The sequence below is a fragment of the Hyalella azteca genome, unplaced genomic scaffold, assembly GCF_000764305.2.
Source record: "Hyalella azteca isolate HAZT.00-mixed unplaced genomic scaffold, Hazt_2.0.2 contig5640, whole genome shotgun sequence".
Taxonomy (NCBI): Eukaryota; Metazoa; Arthropoda; class Malacostraca; order Amphipoda; family Hyalellidae; genus Hyalella; species Hyalella azteca.
In genome coordinates this window covers 354,878-381,634 of record NW_025935823.1, presented here as the reverse complement: position 1 = coordinate 381,634, position 26,757 = coordinate 354,878, and the positions used below count along the sequence as shown (strand labels likewise).

Sequence of the window (26,757 nt, the reverse complement as noted above, 5' to 3'; positions counted from 1 at the left end):
GAAAATATAGAAAAATGTTATTTTAATTTCACAATGATTCCTCGCTAGTCTTCAACAATGCATCTGAACAATCGTTTTATTTTACACATGTATAATGTTTTGCTTGAAGTAAAACAAGTAATTAAAAAGAATCAAGAGATAATGTGTCCTAAAAAACATACGACGCTCAAGCTCACGTAAACCTCACAAATCACAATTATTATAATCATACATATGTAAATATTCATATATTTTTGTTGCGCAATAACGCTCGATACCACAACTCTAGGCAGGGTAGAATTCTATGTATATATAGTGTTCATTTATATTATTACAGATCAATACGACCTGGCAACTTGATCAGTTCCAAAATATTGACTAAGTATAAAATGAATTTAGTGAAACATTTTTTCGGATTTTTTGTTACAATATGATTTGAAAACTTTTCCATTTATGTATGTTACCGCGGCTGAATTCTATCCTGACAGCAGGGTTAGGTAGGAGCTACAAGCATCCATATCAACAGTCTGCGTTAGGCCTACGTAGGGAGAAGTATTGTTCAGGCACTCATAGAATAGAATAAAAGTGTCGGCACTGAAGAAATAGGCCCATGGCCTGTTGCCGATTCTTGAATTTTTCGTGACTTGATTCACAAGGGATCCGGCCTTTGGAACCCGATCTTTCCATAGCTGACGATTGATTGAGATAGCTGCTGGACTTATTGCCTGGTCCGTAATTTGCTAGGCATTTTAAGACTGAACATATGCTCCTGCATAGATTCGTCTAGTCTGTTCTTGAAGGCGTTCATACTCGGAGCGTCAACAATGTCAGGGAGGCTGTTCCACTCCTAACTAAGTTGAGTACATACACTTGCAAAACTCACGAGTGAGCTATTGACTACTTCATACTTGATAGTGAATCTTTTAAATTCATGATCACCTAACGTGATTATGAATTGAAATTATTAAATTTTAGTTTCGTGTGTGGGCGGACGAATGAAGGAAGAGTTCAAGAGGGTTAAATTGTTAAAAGTCGTAAATACGATGCTAAAAAAGAAGTCACGAAGTGACTAAAAATGCCAAATTTGGCTGCTTTTCACAAAGTACTGTAACCAGTAGTAACTATTGTTACAGATAATATAAATAGAATGAAAGTTTAAATGAAGCTTTCTTTTAAACTCCACTTTATCAATATATATTACTACCCCGAAATTCAAAGTCACGTTGCCATGTAGCAACGTAAAGCAAAAAAATAATAACACGAGTGCAGCGACAGACGTTGCAGCTGTCGCTCTCCCTCACCAAAACAAGAGTTCCGAGGGCAGAGTATTATTTTATCATAACTTAAACTCTAAGGAAAATTTATAAAAACCCTGAAACTTCACACACAATTGATCAAAAAATCACATAAAGCAGGGTTTCCTCACGTTAGTTTAACCATTAACAACGGTTTGAAAGAATTCACCTTGAGACTGAATGAATAATTAACTAAGACTGAAGTTCATCCCGCTTTAAAATAATTTTATCCATCTTGTGATCGTCTATACAAACAATTTCCAGTCAATAAAAACTGAATGAAATCTCTAAAGCACGTGTAAAACAAGTGTTTCAGAGCTGAAAGGCCAAAGGTATTTTTGTTACACCCTCCTATACCAGTGTTTGAACCGCACTGAACGAGTCAGCGCGTACGTTCGTACGTCTGGCGGCCGACTGAGTCTCAGTCTCTCAGATGCCATCGGCGTCAACCTGAATTGCTAACTTGGGCACGAGAAACGTCACGACTTGAATTCATTCCCATATTTTTCTTTTTATGATTAGTCATCACACAGATACACTGAATTTCGAGTAAATTCGCCTAAAACTAAGAGATCCTGCTGAACATTCAATGTGTCACATAATGTGTGTAAAGTTTTACTTGAATAAATCTTAGATCATAGCCCTGGTAGTGCAAAATATCCAAGTCAGTTACATACGCGAGTCGTCAGGAGACGTTTCTTGTCTGGTGCTCTCGCTGTTGCTGACATTGGCGATGCTACTGACGTCATGGCGCCAAGTTTAGCAACTCTAACTCATCCCTGATCACGTTAGAGATGATCATGAATTTAAAACAGTGAAGTAATCACTCACGAAGCACCCAATAGATCACTCGTAAGTTACGCCCGAATTTGAACTGAACTCAGTCATGAGTGCGCGAACAATAGCCCCGCCTACCTCGGCCACGGCGCACCATCACAAGGGGAGCGTGCACGCAACACGCGCATCATACTTTGGGCTACGTGCACGCAACACGCGCACCATAACGTGTGCTGCGTGCACGCAACACGCGCACCATAACGTGTGCTGCGTGCACGCAACACGCGCACCATAACATGTGCTGCGTGCACGCAACACGCGCACCATAACGTGTGCTGCGTGCACGCAACACGCGCACCATACTTGGGGCTACGTGCACGCAACACGCGCACCATAACATGTGCTGCGTGCACGCAACACGCGCACCATAACATGTGCTGCGTGCACGCAACACGCGCACCGCATGCAACACGCGCACCATCACCGGAATTGTCGCTGCGTGTGACCGTGGCCGGGGAGCGACGCGCAACACGCGCACCATCACCGGAATTGTCGCTGCGTGTGACCGTGGCCGGGGAGCGACGCATTAGCTAATGCGCGTATAGGTGGCAGACGCTCAGGCTCGGATAAAAGCTATTTAGCGTGTCAATGTTAGAAATAATCAATTCAAAACACGAGTATTTTGCAACGTGTTACGCTAACTTAGAAAACAGGATACTTATAAAATAAGTTGATTGAAAGTCATACCTTTAAACGTTATTGCACTGGTAATTTTTAAAGCACGTGTTCGACACGTTTTTTGTTCGACATGAATTTTTGATACGTTACATTCCTCTCAAGAAAAATTTCAATATAGAATTGAAAAACGTTGCTATCTCTTCTGTACAAAATTTATGTCGATATCCTATAAATATACGATATATGTATTCATGACAATGTCTTTTTTATTCGTTCGAATCCTGTCACATATAATATAGAGTCCTATTAAAGCGCGTATCCACGTTCGAACATTCTTTTCTTCTATTAACATTGCTTTCGTTTCCTAATTTGCAACGGTGTTTGGAATTTGGCATAACGGGATTTTCATACTTCACCGATTATATCTATTAGGAAAATATATCCATAAGATTACATTGACTGCTGACTGCAGGTCAGTGTGTGACCTGCCCGACATGAGCCATAAACTTCACTAAATTATCAATAAAACAGGCTAGTAGGCTATAATAAAAGATTGCTCACCATAGGTCAGGTGACAGCCTGCCTAATATAAGCTATAGCCTTCACCGAAACATCATCAAAGCAAGCCAGCAGGTTATATAAGACTGCTCACTGCAGGTCAGGTGACAGCCTACCTAATACTGTATAAGCTATAGCCTTCACCAAAACATCAACAAGGCAGGCCAGCAGGTTATATAAGACTGTTCACTGCAGGTCAAGTGACAGCCTGCCTATTATAAGCTATAGCCTTCACCGAAACATCATCAAAGCAGGCCAGCAGGTTATATAAGACTGTTCACTGCAGGTCAATGGATAGCCTACCTGTGATGGGCGTATAGGCTATCCGCCCCAGAGGCTATCACGTTACCAACCGCACCGGAGGTCAGAATCAAGTCCGCTTGGCTGGCCTCCAGGCGCTAACACAGCCATGAACATGGATGTGTAATTGCTTTTATTATTTGGTTAATGCTTTCTTTAAAATATAATTGTGTTTATTATAGTGCATAAATACATTATACGAATAATAATGCATGTACTCGCATATTCCCATTCGAAAATTGAGCATTCACAAAATTTTTAACGTCCCCGACATTTCATTCGTAAAATAAATTTGAAGAACTTTCTGTAAAAATTATTCAGAATTACTTCCACGAATGCTGATTTTTAAGTGAAAATAGTATATAAATAGGAAATTGTGCTAACTGAATGCTGCAAAAGAATCATGATTCTTGCTTCATGCTCACTTTCATCAAGAATTCGTCTAATTTAATAGGAAAATAATATTTCAATGAGTTCAGAGCTCACGACTTCACATGAATTTGTGAAAATTCATTATTTACGACCTGAAAAATTACTTGACTTACTTGCTGCTTAATTCAAGTCCTTCAATTTTTAAAGTATTTATTTAGATGGCCTCTGTGTGTACGTGGTAAAATAATTAAATTTATATATTTGGAAATATTGCAACCAACATTTCTCTGAGTAGTTAAATTATCAACAATAAATTAATCAGAAAATTACAAGGGCAGTCATGAATTTATTTCACATGTGGTTACGAAATTTGCGAGATTAAATGTACGAAGACGATTTATTCCCGCTTATTAGAAATTTCTATAATGCGGTCTATTATTAAAATTTGGTTTACAGGCCGCATTGAATTGAATTAACGATTGACTTGTCCGGGATTCGTTCGATGAATTGGTTCATGAAAAATGCTTTGTTGTGTTACTTATTCTAATTGTGATATAAATAAAGTAAGTTTGTTATTTTGCTCTTAAAACGGCAGCGATTGATGATGAGAATCTCAACAAATTCCAAATGACATAAAAGAACTATAATATTTTTTGTAATCTATATTCTTTGCTGTTTTTTTTATATTTCATTATTTTATAATCTGTTAATCGTGCGTAATTTTCATCATGTAAATCAATAAATATACAGAATCGTAATTAACTATACGAGTATTAATCTAGAAATACTTCTTAACATTATGTGTTGTTCTAATTTTTCGAAACTTGCCGGATCATAAGAGGAATTTCACTCAAAAATATGAAGCATTCATGATAGTGAACTGACGCATTGAACATTGAAATTGTCCAAATTGTCCAAAGACGCATTGAACATTTAAATTGTCCAAACAGTGACTCTTCATAATTGTAGATTAAAAAGAGTGTAGTCTTTCTGAAGTTCCATTACAACATGAAGGAGGCCTAGAAAGCGAGTGTTGTATTTAAGCGATTTTCGTGTAAATGAAACAATGCTATATAATGCATTTTTCACGTGACTCATGAATTTATGGTTGCAACCATACATGCAACCATACATGCAACCATGGTTGACTGCGTCACGCATGCACGTTGTCTGTGCTGCGACAGACAAGCATTCCCGCCCATCCGGCAGGACGTGGCGCCGAATGCATAACTTGGTCCTATACATTCTTCCTTCTTTATCTTCCTCGCTCGTCGTCAGCGGGAACTCAATAGTTCTCTCTACTGCAGATAAATCGTCCTTCGTCGGGTCACGTCTTATTGGGTTTGATGCTCGTCTGCGCTGCATCGTTTTTGGTATCAGTTTCATGTTACGTTGCATCGCTCCACTACCATAACGGCTATTGATATTCTTGATAATAATAATAATTATAATAATAAATAATAATAATAATAATAATAATAATAATAATAATAACAAAAATATTCCTCTTACCATCTATTTCACATGTTAATCTTTTAATGTGCTTCATCACTAAATCCTGTAGCTAGACTTCAAGTAAGCATTCAAGCGTCGCTCCTCATTTCACTCATGCCTCCATCTTGGTCGAGACAGAGAACGGAAATGAGGAACATGCCAGAGCTCGCATAATTGTTACGTCACGAGAGTTATTATGCCTTCACGTAACTCGTGAGCTGAAATATTGAGTTTTTGCCCCCGCGTTCACGGAACGGATATGTAAGGTGCGGTCGTGGGACGCTCCCCTCACTGAAATAGATGGCTACCCGCGGGGTGTTGATGTGAGGGTTACATCAATGGATACCTTGAGGTTTATTGAGACTGAAAGAGACTAGAAGAACCGGAAGAAAATGAATTGAAACTGCAAAAAAAACTGAATTGGAAATACTGAACTGCAAATTAAAGAATCTGAATTTTTGAATGTAAGAAACATTATTGAATTGAAATTAAGATAAACTTAAGAAACTGAATTGAAACCTAAAATAATGAAAGTAATTGAAATTAAAATAAAGTGAATTGAAAATGGAAGAAACTGAATTGAAACCGAGCGAAACTGAAAGCAATTGAATTGAGACTGAAAGAAACTGAAAGAAACCGAATTTAAACTGAAAGAACTGAATTGAATTTAAACTAAAAGAAGATGACAGGTGAATAAGAAGGCGGACTCGTAAAGGCTTGAATAAATGGGAAGGAAATTGCTCAGGTTTATTAATAAGCTCACTGATGTGAGTTTTCTTGTTGTTACGTATACTTGGTGTTGTTATATATACTTGGTGTTGTTATAGATACTTGGCGTTATTATAGATATTTGGTGTTGTTATAGATATTTGGTGTTGTTATAGATATCGTCAAGCCCGAGGCTTCAATAACTAAACGGGAGCTTGAATGTACGAAAGTATAGGCATACGTGAACAGGTCGACCCTAAACTGGCCCTAAATGGAGAGAGAGACCACATGAATTATCACTACCAGACACATGATCTCGTATTGTGCTGCTACGATCAAACATCTATACATTAGCTTCTATAGTTCAAATTTCAAGGTTGAATATATTGAAGTGTATTCACTTAGTCTAAGGTTTGATAAACTAAAAGAGCGAATGAAACCGCGGCCGGTCAGTCTGACTTCGGCCGAACAAGTGCAGGCGTAGGCGCGATCAGCAGACGTCGGTTACGCCGCTGCCCGTGGTCACGTCTAGGGCACAATTTATCACGGGTCGAATATCGTTTCAGACAAGTCATGAAGAAATAATTTTTATTTCATTGTTTTCGTGTCATTTGCGATGCAATAGCCCCATATCTATGCCATTTTTTAAAATTTCATTACATCATTAAAAAATATATAACATATCTCTCAGGGGAAACATACGTCACCAGAAGCCAATAATTTACCGTATATGCGTGTCAATACTAAGGAACATCAGGCACATAGCTGAAATATTACATGGTACATTCTGTTATCAGGATTGGTATAAATTGAGAACAAATAAACAATAAGGTTGCGAAAAAAGTACTGTAGTCACCGAATAAAAATTATACTGTCATTTTCATTTATGTTATTTTTCTCTGACCATCACTGTCCATGGCTGATTCCTGTATTTTCATTGTAGTTTGAAAGCGTCGCTTTATTTTCCATCATTAGAATGAGCATTGTAGAAAATATGTGGAAATATGGAGTTGAAATTTAAATATATTTTCCAGGTATATATATCCGAATTATATATCGACTCTATACCACACGTGGAAGCATTTCATGGAATAATAATCAAAATTTTATTCATTTTATCATTAAAAAATTATCGATTAATCCGAAAAAGTAGGCATACATCATATTTTTTCTCATAAATGTTGTACAATACAATCTCATGACGGTTGTTCACCATCAGTGACAGACAATAAGTACAGTGAAGTGCCTGGTGTTCCCTCTCAGTGACACACAATAAAATGTATCAAATAAATTCATTATAGACTTGGAGGAGAAACCAAAGATATCAAACATGACCTTGCTGCATAAGAACAGCATATAAAAAATAACAGCACTGTAGGTTACCATTGCTTTTGTCTATATCAGTTAAAGATGACAAACCGGAGCAATATTGTCACAAGCCTACATCCATAAAAGAATATGTTGCTAGCACAAAATAACTTAGACTGATGGTTGCTGCTGTGTACAACTTTAAAGATGTTCTCTGTAGCGGACAACCATCCTAAGTTCTCTGTAGTCAATAGCTTGTGTATAATTTAAATTAAAAGTCATATTACCGGAGAGTGACATACAGTGGTACAAGGATAATTATAGACACTAGTTCGTTCCGATGGCACGGTCGATGCAGGAATCCACAATAGCGCAGCTGAACTGAAGATCCTGTAACACCGTGGCAGGATTAGCTGCTGGTCAACACTTTGCCAAGATATAAAGCCTCTATCGTATGTCTGTCGTCGCGCTGAGCGAGCCACAGTGTACACTAAGTTGTTTGAAATTCCCCATAGAAAAATAAATAGATTGCTAGAATCGACAGCACGACGTTCTCGTGAAGGTGTGAGTTTCTGAAGAACATTATCATTCCCAACGTATGGATTGTTAAGTTTTAATTCCTGTAACTCCTTATCCGTTCTTTCATGCCCATCATTGTTCATTGGAATTTATTTATTTGCCACTGATTGCTTATCTCATTCCTCCATCCGTGTACATATTTGCGCAACTGTTGTTGTGTGGCTTCATCATTCGGTCCCTCGCTGTATTATTGCGCTCACTCGCTCTTTTATCCATCCAAGCATCAATTTATTTATTTCGCATATCTCCCGCCGGTCTACCAGATATCCATCTAGTCTCAAAAATCATTCCAAATTTCGTCAATTATTCAGCCCGCAGTCCATCCATACGTCAAGTCATTCATCGAAGCATGTTATCAACAACCACTAATATATCATAATTAATAATTATAATCAGTAAATAATTATAATGATTAATAATTATTATAATGTATCAAAATACAGAATATTACATTATTTATCACGTGCACCTAGTTTCCTTCTTGCTACATTCGTGTACCCATGCTATGTTGTAGCATCCATGCCGTGTATCCACACCATCACGCAACATCAATGGTTGCATACAACATGCATGCTTGCATACAACATGCATGCTGCTCGCATGCAACATCCTACACACGCGGATCCACAACATAATTGGTAGCAGTCGATACATGATCGAGTCGAGCCCGACGTTTAGCGGCAACAAACAAGTTCTGTAGTGCGGCACAAAGCTTCCTTCAGGCCAGCCTTCTCAGTTGCTGCTCCGACGTCGCGTCATTTCCGCTCACTGCAATCCGCTTCTGGTCGTCGTGAAGCTCGGCAAACCCGTAGTAAATTCGCTGCTACGGGGAAATGAGGCGGTGTGTTTGATGTGTGGAATGATTCGAAACGCCAGGCTCACATAATGACGATAATATGTCCTCTCGACGATACGGATGACACGTAAAATAAATATAACGTGTCCTCTAGACGATACAGATGACACGTAAAATAAATATAACGTGTCCTCTAGACGATACAGATGACACGTAAAATAACGATAAAACGTCCTATTGACGATACACGAGACTAGGACACGTACGCCGATGGTTGGTCGTGCGTAACATGGTAGTGTGTATATATATGGTCACCTGACTGTCGCAGATAGGCGGAGCCTTGACAACAATTGAAAGTTTCACCAAGAAATGAAATAGGAACACGTAATTTAAAACTGATAGTTCCATTTATTTTGCTGGTTTTGGACATTTTTTATCAAAATCAAGAAAATAATCTATGGTTTAATCTTTTTACGAATATAAGAAAATTGAGACATAATATTTCAAAATTATAAAGCTTAAGAGATTAATTTAGTGACTTAAATACTACATTTTGCGCAGTTGATGAATTCAGATTACGAATTTATTACATGACGGTTTACGGTTGTGACGAAAGGATCCTTGAGCTAAATAATGATTGTGTTTGTAACAGTCAAATGCACGCGAAATGAAAAGAAAGCGAATTATAGGATTTAAAGACCGAAGGATTTCCGAACTGAACGGGTTAGTTAGACTAACGGATTTCCGAACTGAAGGATGCCAATAAGTCCGCGGGACTTCGGAACTGAAGGATTTCTAGGGCAGCTGTTTGGTCAGTGGGTATAAATATTTGCCCTTTTAAAATATTATTATCTGCGGAGAGCGATGTAAAATTTTTTAAATTCGTACGTTAAAAAGTTATTTTTTCAAGTACTCTGCCCTTGGCTAAGTCGAAGCGTTCAAAATCTGGAACAATAAATGGGGTCAAGAATATATTTCTCGTAAATTGGCGAAGGCAACAATGACTCTTTTTTTTTGTGAAAACTTCTGTTCGAATTAGGTTAAGAAAAAATCCAAAATATTTTCTCAGTTTTCTTAAAAAAAATTCTCTCACTCAGAACTATTTTTATATAATTACAATGATTGGTAAGTCTGCCGTCGGATGGGCTAGACATCTCTTCTTTATCGTCCATAGCCAAAAAATAAGTTTGAGGACCGAAGCATATATTAATACAGATTTGATGACATAAATTTCAAATACATTCATTATAAGTAGTTACTTATTAAATAATAATGAACATCATTTGGTCTGAGAACAGAAAAATATTCACGGAGACCTTAAAAAAAATTCTTCATTGAAATCTTACAAAATCTTGAAAAGCTGAAATCCTAAAATGAATATTATATTCAGATGAATGTCAGATAGATTTTTACATGGATTTTAACTATACCTCCAACTCATTTATTAAGTTATCTTTAACTCCTTCATTGAGTTTTCTTGAAATTCTATCCCTGATAAATGTGCAATTTATTACTTCAAAATATGAATTTCATTCCATCGTTAATGTTAAACGAATTTTACTTGATTAAGTTCCTTAAAAGATTCTAATCATAAATTAAATATGAGGTCTGTTCTCCATTTTGGTTCACACGTTTCACCCTTTCACCAACATTCAAAATAAAGTGATGAAGTTTTGCGTCTATGGAAAGGGAAACGTATGGGGCGCAGGTACTTAATCTATAGGCTCGAATTTATAAAAAATCATTCAGTAGCTTTTACCCATCAGACATCTGATGTTGAAATAACATTAATTTAACGCTGTTTCAACGAAATCAACTCGTAGTCAACGTTTTTTCGACATCATTTGCTTGTAGTGTAGCACGTTAACATGGCAGCGCGGTGGGAACATCTCGTCTAGAGGCCCAAGGTCTTCAGGACAGAGATGTCGATGTCTCCGTAATAATCCTCACTGTAACGTAAAATATCGATAAGAATTAAGGGGAAATATATACATGAGTATATATATAAACATACAAATATACATGAGTAAATATATATATGAGTCCAAACACACGAAAAACGTTGAGCAAATAGTCACAAATATTGACATTCGATTTCAAAATGACGTGCAATTACAGCTTTGCTAAATAAAAGTTAATTTCTGATGGTCTCCTAAAAAAAGTATCAAAATATTCTTTTGGCTGTTATTATGATTCACTTATTAAAGAAATGATAATTGAAGCAAAATGTGATAGCCCTCACAATCAACGACAAGCGTTTAAATTACACCCCCACATATATACAGTGAAATGCAAAACACATTATATTATATTATTTTATATTATGTTATATTATATTATATTATTATCATATTACATTATATCACATCATATTTCACACCAAGTTTGCACTCACCAGCCCGGTACCGTCTTCGGGTCCTGACACTGCCCCTCGCCCTCAGCCTGGCCGATGGCGAAGACCGTGCCGATGGGGCAGCCGTACTCGCGCGGCACGCCGTCGAAGCAGGCGTAGTAGAGGCGGCAGTCGTCGGGGTGCGCGTGGCGCGTGAACGAACCTACGGCCGAGAGTCTGCCAGCTTCTGGGCACTGGATGCCCGTTAGCGCCAGGGCATCAGCTGGAGTGGGAAGGAACGTGTTATTCGTGGTGAATATAAATGTTGTTTTGAGGAAAATTTTGAATTTTTTGTACGAGAAGTTCTCGTTTAAAAACCTTCGTCTTGATTTTAGCTCCTGTTCCTCGCTTCCTATTTACTAAAATTTTTCCAATTTGGCGTAAGGTAAGCACTATTCATCATCACATTCACTTTAACAGCAATCAAAACTCATCACCAATCACAGTGAACAGAATTTAATTGCTCAACTAACTCAACAGAATTCAACATCTAAACTAACTCACCAGAATTCAACAGCTAAACTAACTCACCATAATTTAACAGCTCAACTAACTCTCCAGAATTCAACAGCTCAACTAACTCAACAGAATTTAACAACTCAACTAACTCTCCAGAATTCAACAGCTCAACTAACTCAACAAAATTCAACAACTCAACTAACTCACCAGAATTCAACAGCTCAACTAACTCACCAGAATTCAACAGCTCAACTAACTCTCCAGAATTCAACAGCTCAACTAACTCAACAGAATTCAACAACTCAACTAACTCAACAGAATTCAACAGCTCAACAGAATTCAACAGCTCAACTAACTCTCCAGAATTCAACAGCTCAACTAACTCAACAGAGTTCAACAACTCAACTAACTCAACAGAATTCAACAGCTCAACTAACTCTCCAGAATTCAACAGCTCAACTAACTCAACAGAATTCAACAACTCAACTAACTCAACAGAATTCAACAGCTCAACTAACTCAACAGAATTCAACAGCTCCCCAGAATTCAACAGCTCCCCAGAATTTAACAGCTCAACTAACTCACAAGAATTCAACAGCTCACCAGAATTCAACTAACTCACCAGAATTTAACAGTTCAACAAACTGACCTCGCTGCTGCTTGCACTCAGGGACCTGGTCCATCCAGGAGCAGGTGCGGCTGCGTCTGTCGTAGGCGAGGCCAGGGCCGCACTGGTAGCGGGTGCCCTCGCCAGCCCAGCACGAGTGGAAGACTTCGCACTCGCTGTCGTCGGGGAAGATGCCGTGCAGAGCCTTGCAGTTGCCTACGACGATAGGCGGCTCTGTGGGACAGGCGAGTCGTCTGATATTGCTCGTGGTAGATAAGGTTTATCAATAAACATTGGGTGCATGAAGACAAAATTTTTTTAATTTGTTGAGAATTTTATGATTTGCTAAAAAGCGTCAACTTCAGAGCCTTGCATTTACACACGACGATAGGCGGCTCTGTGGGACAGGCGAGTCGTCTGATGTTGCTCGTGGTAGATAAGGTTTATCAGTATATATTGGGTGCGTGAAGACAATAATTTTTAAATTTGTTGAGAATTTTTTGATTAGCTCAAAAGCATCAACTGCAGAGCTTTGCATTTACACAAGGCGATCGTCGGCTCTGTGGGGCAGGCGAGTCGTCTGATGTTGTTCACGGGAAGATAAAGATAAGGTTTATCAACGTTAACTGGGTACGTGAAGAAAAGAATGTTTAAATTTGTAAAGAATTTTACAATCAGGTCTATGTGTCAAAATAAAAGTGTTTTTACATATTGAGATAATAATAATTTTTCTATTAGAGTTCACCGCTGTACTCCACAGCGGTATAAAAGGAAAATCTCATCCTGACACGAAGCGTCTGAATTTAAAATATTTAATGTAAAAACAGTTATTAAGATCACGGGTACTAAATATTGTGAATTTTTTTTAATATTTTCTGAGACTGACTTCTTATTCGAGCTCCGAATCTGATGTATATCCAAATATGACAAAACAAAATCTAGTGTCGGTATGTGCCACATTTTCCAGTACGACAGAGAAGGTAATTTGCCATCAACGTAGAATGCAAAACGCTTAGGAATCCCTGACAGAAAACTGTGGTCTGGAAATGGAACATAAAAATTTTGAAGCCAAAAAATGTGTTTGATGATGAATATTGTACCACTTACGTAAAATTGAATGATTATTTACCTAAGAAATTCATGCTCATTCCTCAAAACTAAAAACACGAAGCTACAAACAAAGCAATCCTGAGATGGGGTTTCAAAACATGTCTTAAATATTTTTTATAGATTCTTCAATTAATGCGAGACGAAACAAATTTAATGTTGTCAAGCGTTAATTACGGACCAGAAAATTAAAGTGCAATTACTTACTTTTCTGCAAGCGCTCTAGAGAAAAAACATTTTCAAATTTATTGTCAAATAATACAGTAATGTAATCATTCCTTCATTAGCATGTGAAGTCTCCGTGATATTTACTGATGATCATGGAAGAAACATCGGACGCTGGACAGTCATTTATCATTCACATTTATTCGTTCATTACTCACGTACTTGTGAATTCACATGCACGAGAATCATTATTAGATACAAAAATATTTTTCAATCCAAACGTAAAATATTACACCAGAAATGACATCAGCACAGCCAAAGTTTTGAACACGATCTTTACCAAAATTGGAATTACACGCATTCCAATTATTGGGAAATTAGTTCAGAACTCGATAAGTCAAGCGTAGCTGTATTTAGCGAGGACGTAACACTCATTTAATTGAGCGAAATGACATTAAATATCTATTTATCATGTTAAAATTCCTTCATTACCATTAAAAACTGGTGCAAATTCATTCAATTTATAGAATTATTTTTAATTCACTTTTAAAGTTTAGTAAATTTAGTATAATTATTTATATTTCCGTGTTACTGTAGAAAATGATCGGTGGCTACCTATAATATATACCACCCATAATTTTCAACAATACGAAAACCTGTAGCTTGAACAGTCGGATTTATGCTTCTATAATTTTATGATTCTGCTTTTTAAGCTAATTATTTTAGATCGATTAATTAGCTACGCGAGTATCGGCCATGAAACTGTGCTTGAATCTGAAGCGTGGGACGGACGACGAAGCCGTTGTTCGAAGCGGGCATTTGAAGCAATTTAGTGAAGTGCAGAACTCGGTGTAGAAATTGCAGTTTATTCGTCTATGAAATGATAATTTCGATCTAGGTGAGCTAAAAACTAATGAATATAATTTAAAAGTCGCAACGCACAGAAAGTACTGAATAAAAATAAGGAATTTGAGTATGATCATTTTTGAGTTGATCATTTTGAGAATGTTTTTGACTGCAATTACGGCCAGTTCTGGACTGCACACATGCTGCGCAGCTTCATTCCAGTCCTAAAGCGAGTTCAGGTCCGTCAACTGTTGTTACTGAAGCGATGCTCTCTAACAAGATTGCATGGCAGGCAAGTCAACATAGTAATACCGAGCTGGACGCGTTCACCGCAGTCCACTGCGAAGACGTAGTTGCAATGTTCTCGGTTGACGTTGTTGTGACTTGTGTCAAAAGCCAGTCCGTTTCCGCAGAGCCTCAGCTGTGGTATCCAGTTAAGACATTTCCAATACGCATCACATTGCTCCGGATGCGGGAAAAATCCATCCGCTTGTGGGCATTGAAACTCTTCTGGCTGATGGTGTTTTCTAATTAAACTTTCAGAACGAAGCCTTTGCTTGCCTTTGGAATCGGAAGAAATATTGCGCTTGTCTTCAGTTTTGTCACTGGCAATCCCAGCCGAAAAATTGGTGTTGATTTCTGTTCATAATTTATTGATCATTGATCTTGGAGGAAGTGTTAATAATATTTGTTGAAATGACATGAGAATTTATAATTGTAGATTTTTCGCATTACATGTGAATTTAATTATTTATTATCGTATTAATACTGCATTGAATCGATATCATTAACACTGAAAACCTACAGTTTTGTGAATATCTTTATTTTATTTACGATATTAGTGGCTTGTACGTTGCAAAGTAATTCAGCTTTGGCCTTTTGCGAATAAAATAAGAAAAATTTACTAACAGAAAATAACACAGTGAGTTACGTTTTGCAACGCGGGTTATTCCTACGGATAATTTGCATACATTATTCACAGTGAATGTTCACTATAGTGTACATGCAAAAGTCCCTGTTCAAGTCCCTGTTCAAAAATCCCTGTTCAATTCAAAGCTGTTCAATTTTTCATGCCAACAGTGCAGGTATCCGAAGTCTTCTTTTAGGAAAAGAAGTGGAAAAAGTAACAATTACAGTATTCTACATCATAATGAAGCATTAACGCACCAATTTTCCTATATACTTGTTGAGTATTCCAATACTTTCGAATGATGTATTAGCTAACAATTAAGTTTGTCTTTTGTTTGAATGAATATCATACGAGTCTGACATTATAAGGAAGTATTAGTATTCATTTAAAGTTCTTAATTCAGATCAAATATACCAACACGTCAAAATGAAGAATAAACTTTCAAATCGCCACTTATCTTAATTTTAATTCAATACTCCTCGATATTAAAGTAAAGTATGAACTCACGGAGCTCGGTTCTTTTTCCACACTTGACGTTATGCAGGTAATCGCAATTTTCCTTGAGGTTCTCAGGGTCGGTGTCGTCAAAAGCCAGGCCGTTACCGCAAGTCTTGAGCGTAGCGACTCCTAAGTCACAAGCCCAGTACTTGTCGCATGCGATGTCGTGCGCGTAGAACCCGTAGTCGTGGGGGCACGCGAACTGCTGGGCGCCTGAAACAGAAATGAGATTAACCATCTGTGCAAAGAATAATACATACATAATTTGTGTAAGAAAATTTAATTCTCGTTAAGCTGCATAATTATTCAAGATGCTAGCATTAGATCTTGCCTATATCCAGAGCTGGGCAGCGCTACTTTGAAATGTAGCGGCCGCTACCGCTACATGCTCTAAATGTAGCGGGTGCTACCGCTACCGCTACAATTGCTTAAATGTAGCGCCGCTACCACTACTGAAAATGTAGCAGCCGCTACATGAAGCGTGCTACTGCCCACCTCTGGTAACAACTAACATGTTGACACTAGTAACAGGCTGAGGTTGACAACATTACACCGGAATCTTTCGTACAGTTTTATTCTGTAATTTATATTATCTATGTATCATGCTGGTTTTTAAATAACATTTAATAGTATTCAGTAAAATCTAAAGGCTTCATCTATAGATGAAGCGGTAGCGCTGTAGCGGCAAAACATCGTATCGCTACTTAAATATGTAGCGGGCGTTACCGCCACCGCTACAATTGCTTAAATGTAGCGCCGCTACCGCTACCGCTACTGAAAATGTAGCGACCGCTACATGTAGCGCGCTACTGCCCGCCTCTGCCTATATCGTAGCCTCGCAGTCACAGTTAAACCTACGCAGCTCGATAAGTATTAAACGGAGAGGCGGGACCGACCTTAGAGTGGATCTTAATCTGACAATTAAGGAAACAAGGAAGGTGATGAAAATGTGGATCTTTTGCGAGAAGCATTGTTCAGCATGAGCATAAATAAAAAGGAAGATAGATACAAAGTATGGTCTCGGCATTGCAAATAGGAAAGAATGAGGAGGCTGGTGTGGATTCCTGAAAGTTTTGAGTTTAATGAGGACAATGTTAAAATGTCATCAAATGCCATCTTTGTGAGCTGTTATAAATTGATTTAAGATTTCATAATTTGATTCACTGTACAACAGATATAATGAATGGTTATGGAAGACTTTGTAGTTTGACTCTTTTTGTCGCCTTGCGGTATAATTCACGAGAGACAAATTAACACTTAGCATTTCCATTGTTAGATTATAACATATTAATTTTCTCAGGCACCTCTCAACTGTATGAACATTGAGACGAGAGCCAAATTCTGAATTAAGTGAACCATCATGAGCAAGCGATAGCCAGAATTTTTTTTAATATAATCAGCCGCTCTGTGAATACTTGGATTGCATCTTTAAATCCAAAACGTTCGGCGATAAATATTAGCACTCACTGCATTTCTTTTAAGAATTAAAGATTGGAAACTTGAGCCAACTTTAATTCTAGAAAGTATTGTGCAAGACCTGCGTCAATGACTGCGCTGCCACGCCAATGTCATCGTTCGTGACAAGAACTTTCCTCCTAGTGGAGGGATCTTGGAGTTCATCGACTCCATGCGCAATTGTTCCTTCAATGGGAAACTAGAAAGTCTTCTGGTTACGAATATCGATAATTAAACTGAGGTATGCACACAAATTTCAATGAAGGAATAAAATAAATAAACGTGTGTGAAATAATGCAAAAAGTAATTTGATGAGTGAACTGAGTATTGAGATTCAAATAAGTCATTGACTAATTTGGTTTATGTTTTATAATTTTTAAAATTGAATTTTAAAATTCATATCGAACATTTAGACAACACTCGACCGGAACGAATATTTCGTTACGTCATCACCGTAACCACGGAATTTCGGATGCGGCTGCAATAGTGAAGAACCAATAAGTTGTGAATAATAGAACTATTTTTTTTTTGTTTTATCTAAAAATATCACAGATTTTGAAGTCAGGTATAAATACAAATTCTTACGCATAAGTAAGTGCAAACCGTGTCCGGAGTTTTAACTTAATTCACATTAAAAACAAAGATATATTACAACTGTTCTATATAAGGAATACTTTTTTGTAGTCCTTTCTAATTTGAGATGTTGACAATAAAATGACGAAATTTACAAGGCGAATCTGATCTCCATTGTCTGCGCGCGACTCAATTGAAGGTGAGACCAATTATAACAATTACCGACGGAAGAACGGGCGAGGTAAGCGCCTGTATCGTTCATCACAAGTTCTGTTATCGAGTTGCGATAGAAGATCAGTCGTGGTCTTCTTTGATCGAGCTGCGTAAGAAGATCAGTCGTGTTCTTCTTTGATCGAGCTGCAAATTGCGAACTTAAGAAATCAGTCGTGTCCGTCGGTTATCGAGTTGCGTTATAAGATAAGCCGTGTCAGTGTGATGTGAGTTTGTCAATATTTACGCACTTTCATGTGTGATGTCCACTTGGCTACAAATGTAGCATACTAGTATGCCTGCATAGTATTGTTGCATCAACAATGAGAGATCTCAAAATGGGCACAACTAAATCAAGTTGAGCAAAATTTCAGTGTTAGTGCTCATGTGGAGGCAGAACAATCCACTCAAAAAAGTGATTCATTGGGGGTAGATTGTTAAGACAACTAAGAAACCTAACTGTGTCGTGTAGGTTTTTTGTAGCTCCATACACATGCACACAGACACACACACACACACACATCACCGGGCCTGTGTGCCTGTGTGGGTGCGGCGTTGGCCACATTTAGGCTGGCAAGGTTACTGGATCAGCCTATGGCTATGGGGGTCGTTGGTCAGCCTTGTGTGGGAGCAGCTTAAGGAAAAAGGTCTCTGAACTTGAACGCATTCTGTGACTATTTCAGCCCAGTGAGTTTGAGAGGAAATGTACCTAAAACTAATGTGAAATCAGCATGGGAACTAGAGCAAATAAATCGAAGGTCTGTGAAATTTATATTTCTTGAAATATCGGAATCGGAGCTATAATTCGTTGTCTGGGATTCACAAGATGAATCGAAAACCTCTGCATTGTGAAAATACATTTTTTTATTAAAAAAAGAGAAATCATCTGTATATTTTTTAATTCAACAAAATTTTTCAATCAAGCCAAAGGATGATAGGACCAGGAATTAAAAAGGCAAATAATCCTTCGTCACGGTACTGCAGTACGCGCGATCTCTGTAGTTCTAGCGCAGCATGCGAGTTGTAACACAGCTGTTGTTATTATACTAGTGCTCTGGCTAAGTTCTGTGCTGCTCTAGTTCAGTGACATTCTTTTGTATGATATAGACGCACGTGGGTCATACAGAGCAAACAGGGGCTACCTGCCTGCTGGATGGCCTTGTGTACACTTTCACTTAACCAAACAAATGAATATTCTATGCCGATCCTTCAGTATCAGCGTACCTAAGAGCGTTTATCTGAAATACGATTTACTGAAGATAATATGTATGCATCCCATGGACTGCGTGTTGACACTTTGGTCCAATTAATTTTAAAGAATACGACGATCTCTGTCATCAGTTCCACTAAGCAGCATTTGTTTACCCTAATTTTTGATCGAGACGTTCTCAGTGACTAATTTGCCTGTTACTACTGACGCATCAACCGCAGCCAATGTACGTAAACCGGCTAAGAACGTTCATGTTGACATAATTAAACACCCATAACAAAAAGCGAATAGAGCATATTGTCCAATTTGGGACATACTTTTTGCATCGAGCAGACACACACACACTTAGGGACACCCTTTTGCCAAGAAAAACAGGGCCTGAATGACTTAAACATGAGCAGAGAGTGCATCGCTACTTGGACAATATCGAACTCATCTTTGTGAGTGCATGTATAGACAAAATCGTGCCGGAAAATTTTGCATCAGTTCATATGAACACGTCCAAATGTAGTCATAAATGAGCTTGTTTAATAATAATCATAATGTACCATAATTTCCAAAAATAACTAAAATCAATGCAAGAATTATCGTCAAGCAAGACGATTTCATAACTATAATTTATTAACATCTACAAAATATTTCGTTTTATTAACATTTTGAACTTGAAGGAAACTTTGAGTGCAATCTACGGATGAGAAATACGTAATGAGGAAATATATTTTTTTCATCATGATTCGGCAGAGTTAAAAATCACAAATTGCGGAAATTATCAAATTTTTCTGCCATATTACCGGTTTTTGAACAATATCAATGTCATGATGATGTTTTGGACGAATATCATAAATTGACCTTAAATCACTTTAGTTTGTTCAGTGTAATCGTGGGATATAGAAAATTATATCATATTCTCAACGTAATCTGAATGTATAAAGAAAGCGAGAATTAATCTACATTCCCGTTAAATTTTTGTTCAAGACAGTTCTTCGAATAAGGAAGAAGTGAGAGGAAAAGACATAGCAAGACTGGGTTTGGTGAAGGAGCAACAGGTTTACAAGACACAGGTCATGACGGGTCGCTGTCTGACCGCTGGCTTACAAACCACTTTTACTCTCCGGTCAACTTTGAAGGTTTCGGGCGCTATGCAGTACATCGCTGCAGTCAAAAAATTCAGGACTTTTTTTTGCATGCGATTGTCGCTGTATTTTGATAAAAATGAGAGATTAAAAATTATTAAAAACACTGAACACGAGGGCTTTCTGCATTACCATAGGTTTCGGGCGCTATGCAGTACATCGCTGCAGTAAAAAATGTCATGACTTTTTTTGCATGCGATTGTCGTAGTATTTTGATAAGAATAGAAGGTATAAAATATTTAAAAATCTGAACACAGGAGCTTACTGTATTGCTGTAGTGAGTTTTACAGATTATAGCGTGCGCGTTTCGCAGTACTGCGTTGCATGCGAGTGTCGTAGGACTACACTAGTTGTAAATATTTTACATTACCGCGGTTGCGGCCACAGAGCAAATGGAATAACGAGTTACGCAAGTGCCTTAGCCCATAGGCCTCTTTTTTGTGGCAAGCTGTCGCCTTCACCGCTTAGATTTCGAGGGTACGACGGCCAAGGCCGAACTTTTGCTAGATGTTCTCATATGGGTCAACAAAGCACATTAGTACAACCACCCGCCCCAGGCTCCGTTGCTGTATTTTGTTGCGGTAACTTAACAGTTACTGGCGGCTGTTGCGTACAACAAATGACCGCAGTTTATAGGAAATACATATACAACTGTATCAAGGTAACACTAGCAGAGTAAGTGTAGCAGGGTAACTGTAGCAGAGTAAGTGTAGCAGGGTAACTGTAGCAGGGTAGCTGTAGCAAGGTAACTGTAGCAGGGTAACTGTAGCAGAGTAACTGCAGCGGGGAATGTAGCAGGGTAACTGTGGCAAGGTACCTGTAGCAGGGTAACTGTAGCAAGGTAACTGTAGTCAGGGTAACTGTAGCAGGGTAACTGTAGCAGGGTAACTGTAGCAGGGTAACTGTAGCAGGGTAACTGTAGCAGGGCAACTGTAGCAGGGTAACTGCAGAGGGAAATTCACTAGCACATATCCCAAGCAGAGATTTGTCAGCCAATTCAAGATGCCCGTTGTAATCATGTATCCAAATGTTCATAGATGAAATTATTGTTTAAATTGTTCGTGTAAAAGACTTGAGAATTTTTGAAGGTGAATATCAAGTTTTCCTTTATCAAGACTGCAAGAAACATCGAATGTGATGGGTTTTATTTGAGAAGAAATTTGCACGGTGGGAGATTCAAGCCGCCGTGACCTCGAAATGACTTTGAGAAAAACTTAGGATGAGTTGTCACTTTCCACCGGAAAAAAATCATCCCGACTGCCGGCCGCGGTCGGCTCGTGGGACTTAAGGTAAGAAAATTATATTACGTGCAACCCTGGGCTAACATTGAGGGGAAATTAAAAGTTTGAAAGTCAAGCTTTCTGCAGCCAAAGAAAGTTTACGCGATTCAAACACCTTGTGCCAGCGTCCAGTTCCTGCACGTTGCTAAATTGTTTCGTGCGTGACGCATTGCCGCGCGTGACGCTATACGAAAGACATTGCGTTATATACCGTGTGATATATGTAATTAGACGTGCAGTGTATACCGCGTGCAACGTGTTACCGTGCGTGATCTTACGTTTAAGTGGACGCTTTGTAATGAAGTGCTTGAGCGTTTCGCTACACGAGCTGTTCTGATGCACAATCCATTGTAATGAACTTCTATATTGTATTGTACTGCTAATGGAATAAATATACTATAGTTTGAATAAGTAAAGCTCTAACATTTCCCTCTTCCATATCAACGCAAGGATTATTTGAAAAATGCATGAGCAGCTACAATATTCTATGAGGGTAGAGTAATTCCATGTCAACTTCAATAAAGTCATACTTCATTCCTACCGGAAATAGTTTCAAATAGCGCGTCAAGACGGAATGCGTGGCAAGATTTGGGGTTGACGCAATAGACCTGCGTTGGTTGGAAGCAGAATGATAGACCAAAGACCGTCCCCACGTCCAACTAAAATTTGTAAGCGTAATTTGACCGTAGAGCCTTGGAACCACGCCACGAAACGCACGAGTTTCAGAACAAAGTCTTCTGATTCTTGCACTGCTTTCACCATCTGACTCACTGCCCTTTGCTGTCTCTGATCCGAAACCAGCCTTTCACTAACATCGAACACGTCTGCCTTTCACCTTCACGAAATTCAATTTCATCTGTAACGTGAGTAATAAATGTTGCTAATATATTTCGCAGAATTTTCCCGACTAATTACCATGTCAAGCACCGCTTATTATAAGCGCAAGCTTTCTCCACAAGTTGCGAGCGTTCCAAAATTTCACACAACGCTACTCACATTAAAAATGTTAAACTGATATGACTATAATTAACACTCTGAAGGCCGCGGAGCGACTCACTGTCAATCACAAATATGTTTTATTTCACAATCAATCGGGATCACTTTGTGGATGGTGAACATGCAGCCCCATATGTTAAGACGTACCAGTGAGAGCGGCCACGGTCGCTAGGACCAATAAAGGAGCCGTGAAGACAATAGACGAAGACATCCTTCCTCGCGCGCTGCTGCTACTCTTGTGGCGCGCGGCGGCTCTGACGTGCCTTTTTATACTCCAGGTTTCCATCAGACATCCATGTCGGATTTTATCATAAATTTTTATTACGGACAATCGTGACATTTTTAACTATATTTGTTCTTGTTTATGAGTTCTTGTTAAGTTCGACACTTTATTAGTTTAGTTAACTTTCCTGAAGGATAGCTTTGCTAAATCATCGATTAGATTCATAATTGATTTCCATGAGCAATAACAGTGAAGCTTTACAGTAGAGTTTTGCTTGCATAAAAAAATACTAGCACTCGTCATGCGATGAATCTTCCATACAGTATTCTTCTATTATTATAATAATAATTATCAAATACATTGATATTTTTGCTGCAAGGAGCGTCAGGATACGCGCGTCGCGCGTGAGGCCTTGACGCGACAGGCCGCCGTGCGTCCAGTTTTTCTGCGCGTGGCTTCACTTCCTGCGCCTACGAGAGCATAAGTGTCTGCTGGTGTTGAATTTGTGGAGATGAATCAGAGATGATGAAATAGATAGAGATATTATATACATTTTTGCATATATAAACGTCAGCTCGTGTTGAACTTGTGGAGATGCATCAGAGATGATGAAATAGATAGAGATATTATAAACATTTTTGCATATATAAACGTCAGCTTGTGTTGAATTTGTGGAGATGCATCAGAGATGATGAAATAGATAGAGATATTATATACATTTTTGCATATATAAACGTCAGCTTGCGCTGAATTTGCTAAGAAGAAAGTCACAGCTATAATAATAGGATATTAATGTATATAATATTTTTATAATACCATTATATTAAATACTTACAATAATGAATAACACCATTAGTTTTTTATCTTTACTAATACTTTTAGTATTGGTACAAGATAAATTTCATCTTGTATCAGCCTTGCTTGCATGCAGAGTCATTAAACGCCTCACACGAGCAGCGATCTCAATGCAAATTATAGGCATCGCGTATCAAGAGGGTGAAATTTCAGTCATTTTCAGCGACATTAAAAAAAATGTCTAGGAGGTAACTTTTTACAGTTTTTGCAACTTGTTCGTATGTTTAATCAATAAGGCACCTTTCTTCTTCACTTTTTTGCGTGTCCGAAACTCTCTCTGCTGGGAGCTGCAATATAAACTACGAGAATGTAAATATACGCTATATATCTAATGTAAGTATATGCTGTATATCTAATGTAAGTATATGCTGTATATCTAATGTAAGTATACGCTGTTTTCCGAATAAGTCGAATAAGGCATTTCGAATGAGGTGAACTTGCTGGCAGTGAGAGTTGGTAAATTAACAACACAGCTGAAATGTCATGACGAATGATTCATGGCATGATGTCGATATACTGTATGCCTGAGGGTAAGCGCTTCAACTTTTGGTAAAATTTTTCTAGTTATTGACCCCAATTGTGAATTAACTTATTGTTAATTGCTGTTTTTAAAACTCAACCATTTCTTAAATTGCCGCTCTTACGAGCTTTGATGATGACCTTTGTTAGCAATTTTCCCATTACCATATAAACCCGCGTTTTGCTGGTAGGACTATTAACAAAATGGGCTTTGAGATCAGCAACACTAGTGGGATCAGCAACACTAGTGGGAGCAGCAACACTAGTAGGAGCAGCAACACTAGTTGCTGGGTTGCTACTAGGGTTGCTGCTCCAGGACTAGGGTTGCTGCTCCAGCAACACTAGTAGGAACAGCAACACTAGTGGGAGCAGCAACACTAGTGGGATCAGCAACACTAGTGGGAGCAGCAACACTAGTAGGAGCAGCAACACTAGTGGGAGCAGCAACACTAGTAGGAACAGCAACACTAGTGGGAGCAGCAACACTAGTGGGATCAGCAACACTAGTGGGATCAGCAACACTAGTGGGAGCAGCAACACTAGTGGGAGCAGCAACACTAGTGGGAGCAGCAATACTAATGAGATCAGCAATACTAGTGGGAGCAGCAACACTAGTGGGAGCAGCAACACTAGTGGGAGCAGCAACACTAGTGGGAGCAGCAACACTAGTGGGAGCAGCAACACTAGTGGGAGCAGCAACACTAGTGAGATCAGCAAGCCAGTGGGAGCAGCAACACTAGTGGGATCAGCACCACTAGTCGGATCAGCAACACTAGTGGGAGCAGCAACACTAGTGGGATCAGCCATACTAGTGATCTCATATTATCATTCATGTTTTTCCACCTTGTGGTCATAACTATTCTGTAGCATTTGCTTCAGAATTTAGGGCGCAGCTCAACCTGTTGATCTTTTCGTTTGTTGTTATCTAAATTCATGTAAATTTATTGACTGTCCTTGAATTTCCCCGCATTTAAAGTTGGCAATTATATTCCGAACTGTTAATACAAATTATTATCAAATGAGATGTTGTGAAATCAAGGGTTAACCATCGTCTAATTTACAAAAATATTATAGAATGAAAAGTTTGATCGATAAGAACTTAGAATGAAGTGGTTCCTATTAATTCATATAATGTTTTATGTTGCTGATGAATGACGTAAAATGAGTATATTAATAACCCTCTGAACTGTACAGGAAATAGTGCGTAGGTCATGAGGTGCCTGAGACGATCGCGTCATCAGCTCGAGACTGACAAGGTCGACATCGCTTAGGAGGAGCGGGCTGATAAATACAATTGATGTATATATAATTTGTCATATATCATATATATGATCACTGTATATAGATAGCCTCTTTTAATGAAGGCAGCGTTTGATAGAGCTGATGTTAATTATAAAGAGCGAGGGTTGAAAATTATCACTGTACGATGACAATATCTTTACATTAATAAAGCAACACCTGGTAGAACTGATGTTGTTCATCATCAAAAGGGCTGAAAATCGTGGCTCTACTATAATAATGTCATGGAATTAAGGCAGAAATCATCTATGATTTTTCATCTATGATTGCGCTTTGAGATAAAATTTCATTCATGTCTTTACCAACGCTGTTAATAATCAGCCTAGAAATTCTCTATGCTGAGTGTAATAATTTAAACTAATAATTCGAGAACAAATGCTTATCATATTGATTGGTTACGAGTAACGCAGCTACTCGGGCTGTATTCTAAAGACTCACGTAGGCGTACGTAGCGGCCAAATTTTATATAGCCTCATCAGTACAAAAAACCGCCCAAGTCCACATGCCGGCCTAAGTATCCGTAGCGGCCTAAATACACTTAGCTGCCGAGGTGCACATAGCGGTTTAAGTACAAGTAGCGGCTTAGGTACAATAAACGTCATTAGTACTCAGAGCGGCCTAAGCAATCGAGGAAGCCTAAATACACGATTAAAAGCATTTATATAGTGATTTGGCTGAGGGATTTGGAAACTCTCAACTATTTTTGGCGGTACGACTCCTGATCTTGCTACGCTTATGAGAACTGATCCTTGAAGCGTCCTCAAGTGCCCGTGACATCATTGAAGCATGTGTGTTATAGCGGACGTTGAAAACGTTCAAACTTATGTTTCCAACATCCGTATACTAAACCATCACGCACGTATCATTTATCACCCGTGCTAAACCATCAAACATGTATCAATTATCACCCGTACAAAACCATCACGCACGTCTCAATTATCACCCGTACTAAACCATCACGCACGTATCATTTATCACCCGTACTAAACTATCACGCACGTATCAATTATCACCCGTACTAAACCATCGCGCACTTTTTCTCAACACTTGCAATAAGTCATCACGCGTCTCCAACAGACCCCATAACAACACTACGTCTTCTTATTATAACGGTGCAGCAAATTACCTGTCGCAGCTGGAAGGCCGCGCCGCATATCCCGGCAATTGCGTCAAGGT

The 26,757-nt window shown here is 38.5% G+C and overlaps 1 protein-coding gene across 2 annotated transcripts; it reads right to left on the bottom strand.

Moving 5' to 3' along the window:
* Nucleotides 1-10,434: 10,434 nt before the first annotated feature.
* On the bottom strand, nucleotides 10,435-22,920 carry LOC108678844 (protein obstructor-E). Of its 2 annotated transcripts, XM_018167336.2 has the most exons (5): nucleotides 22,833-22,920; nucleotides 15,838-16,041; nucleotides 12,345-12,536; nucleotides 11,240-11,459; nucleotides 10,435-10,793 (listed from the first exon to the last, which is right to left on the bottom strand). In XM_018167336.2, exons 1-5 carry the CDS (start codon nucleotides 22,894-22,896, stop codon nucleotides 10,739-10,741), a joined length of 735 nt encoding a protein of 244 aa, XP_018022825.1. In that variant the 5' UTR covers nucleotides 22,897-22,920; the 3' UTR covers nucleotides 10,435-10,738. The 2 variants fall into 2 exon arrangements, with proteins under 2 accessions (XP_018022825.1, XP_047736551.1); XM_047880595.1 differs by lacking the exons at nucleotides 10,435-10,793; nucleotides 11,240-11,459; nucleotides 12,345-12,536 and adding exons at nucleotides 12,585-12,699; nucleotides 14,733-15,059.
* Nucleotides 22,921-26,757: the final 3,837 nt, after the last annotated feature.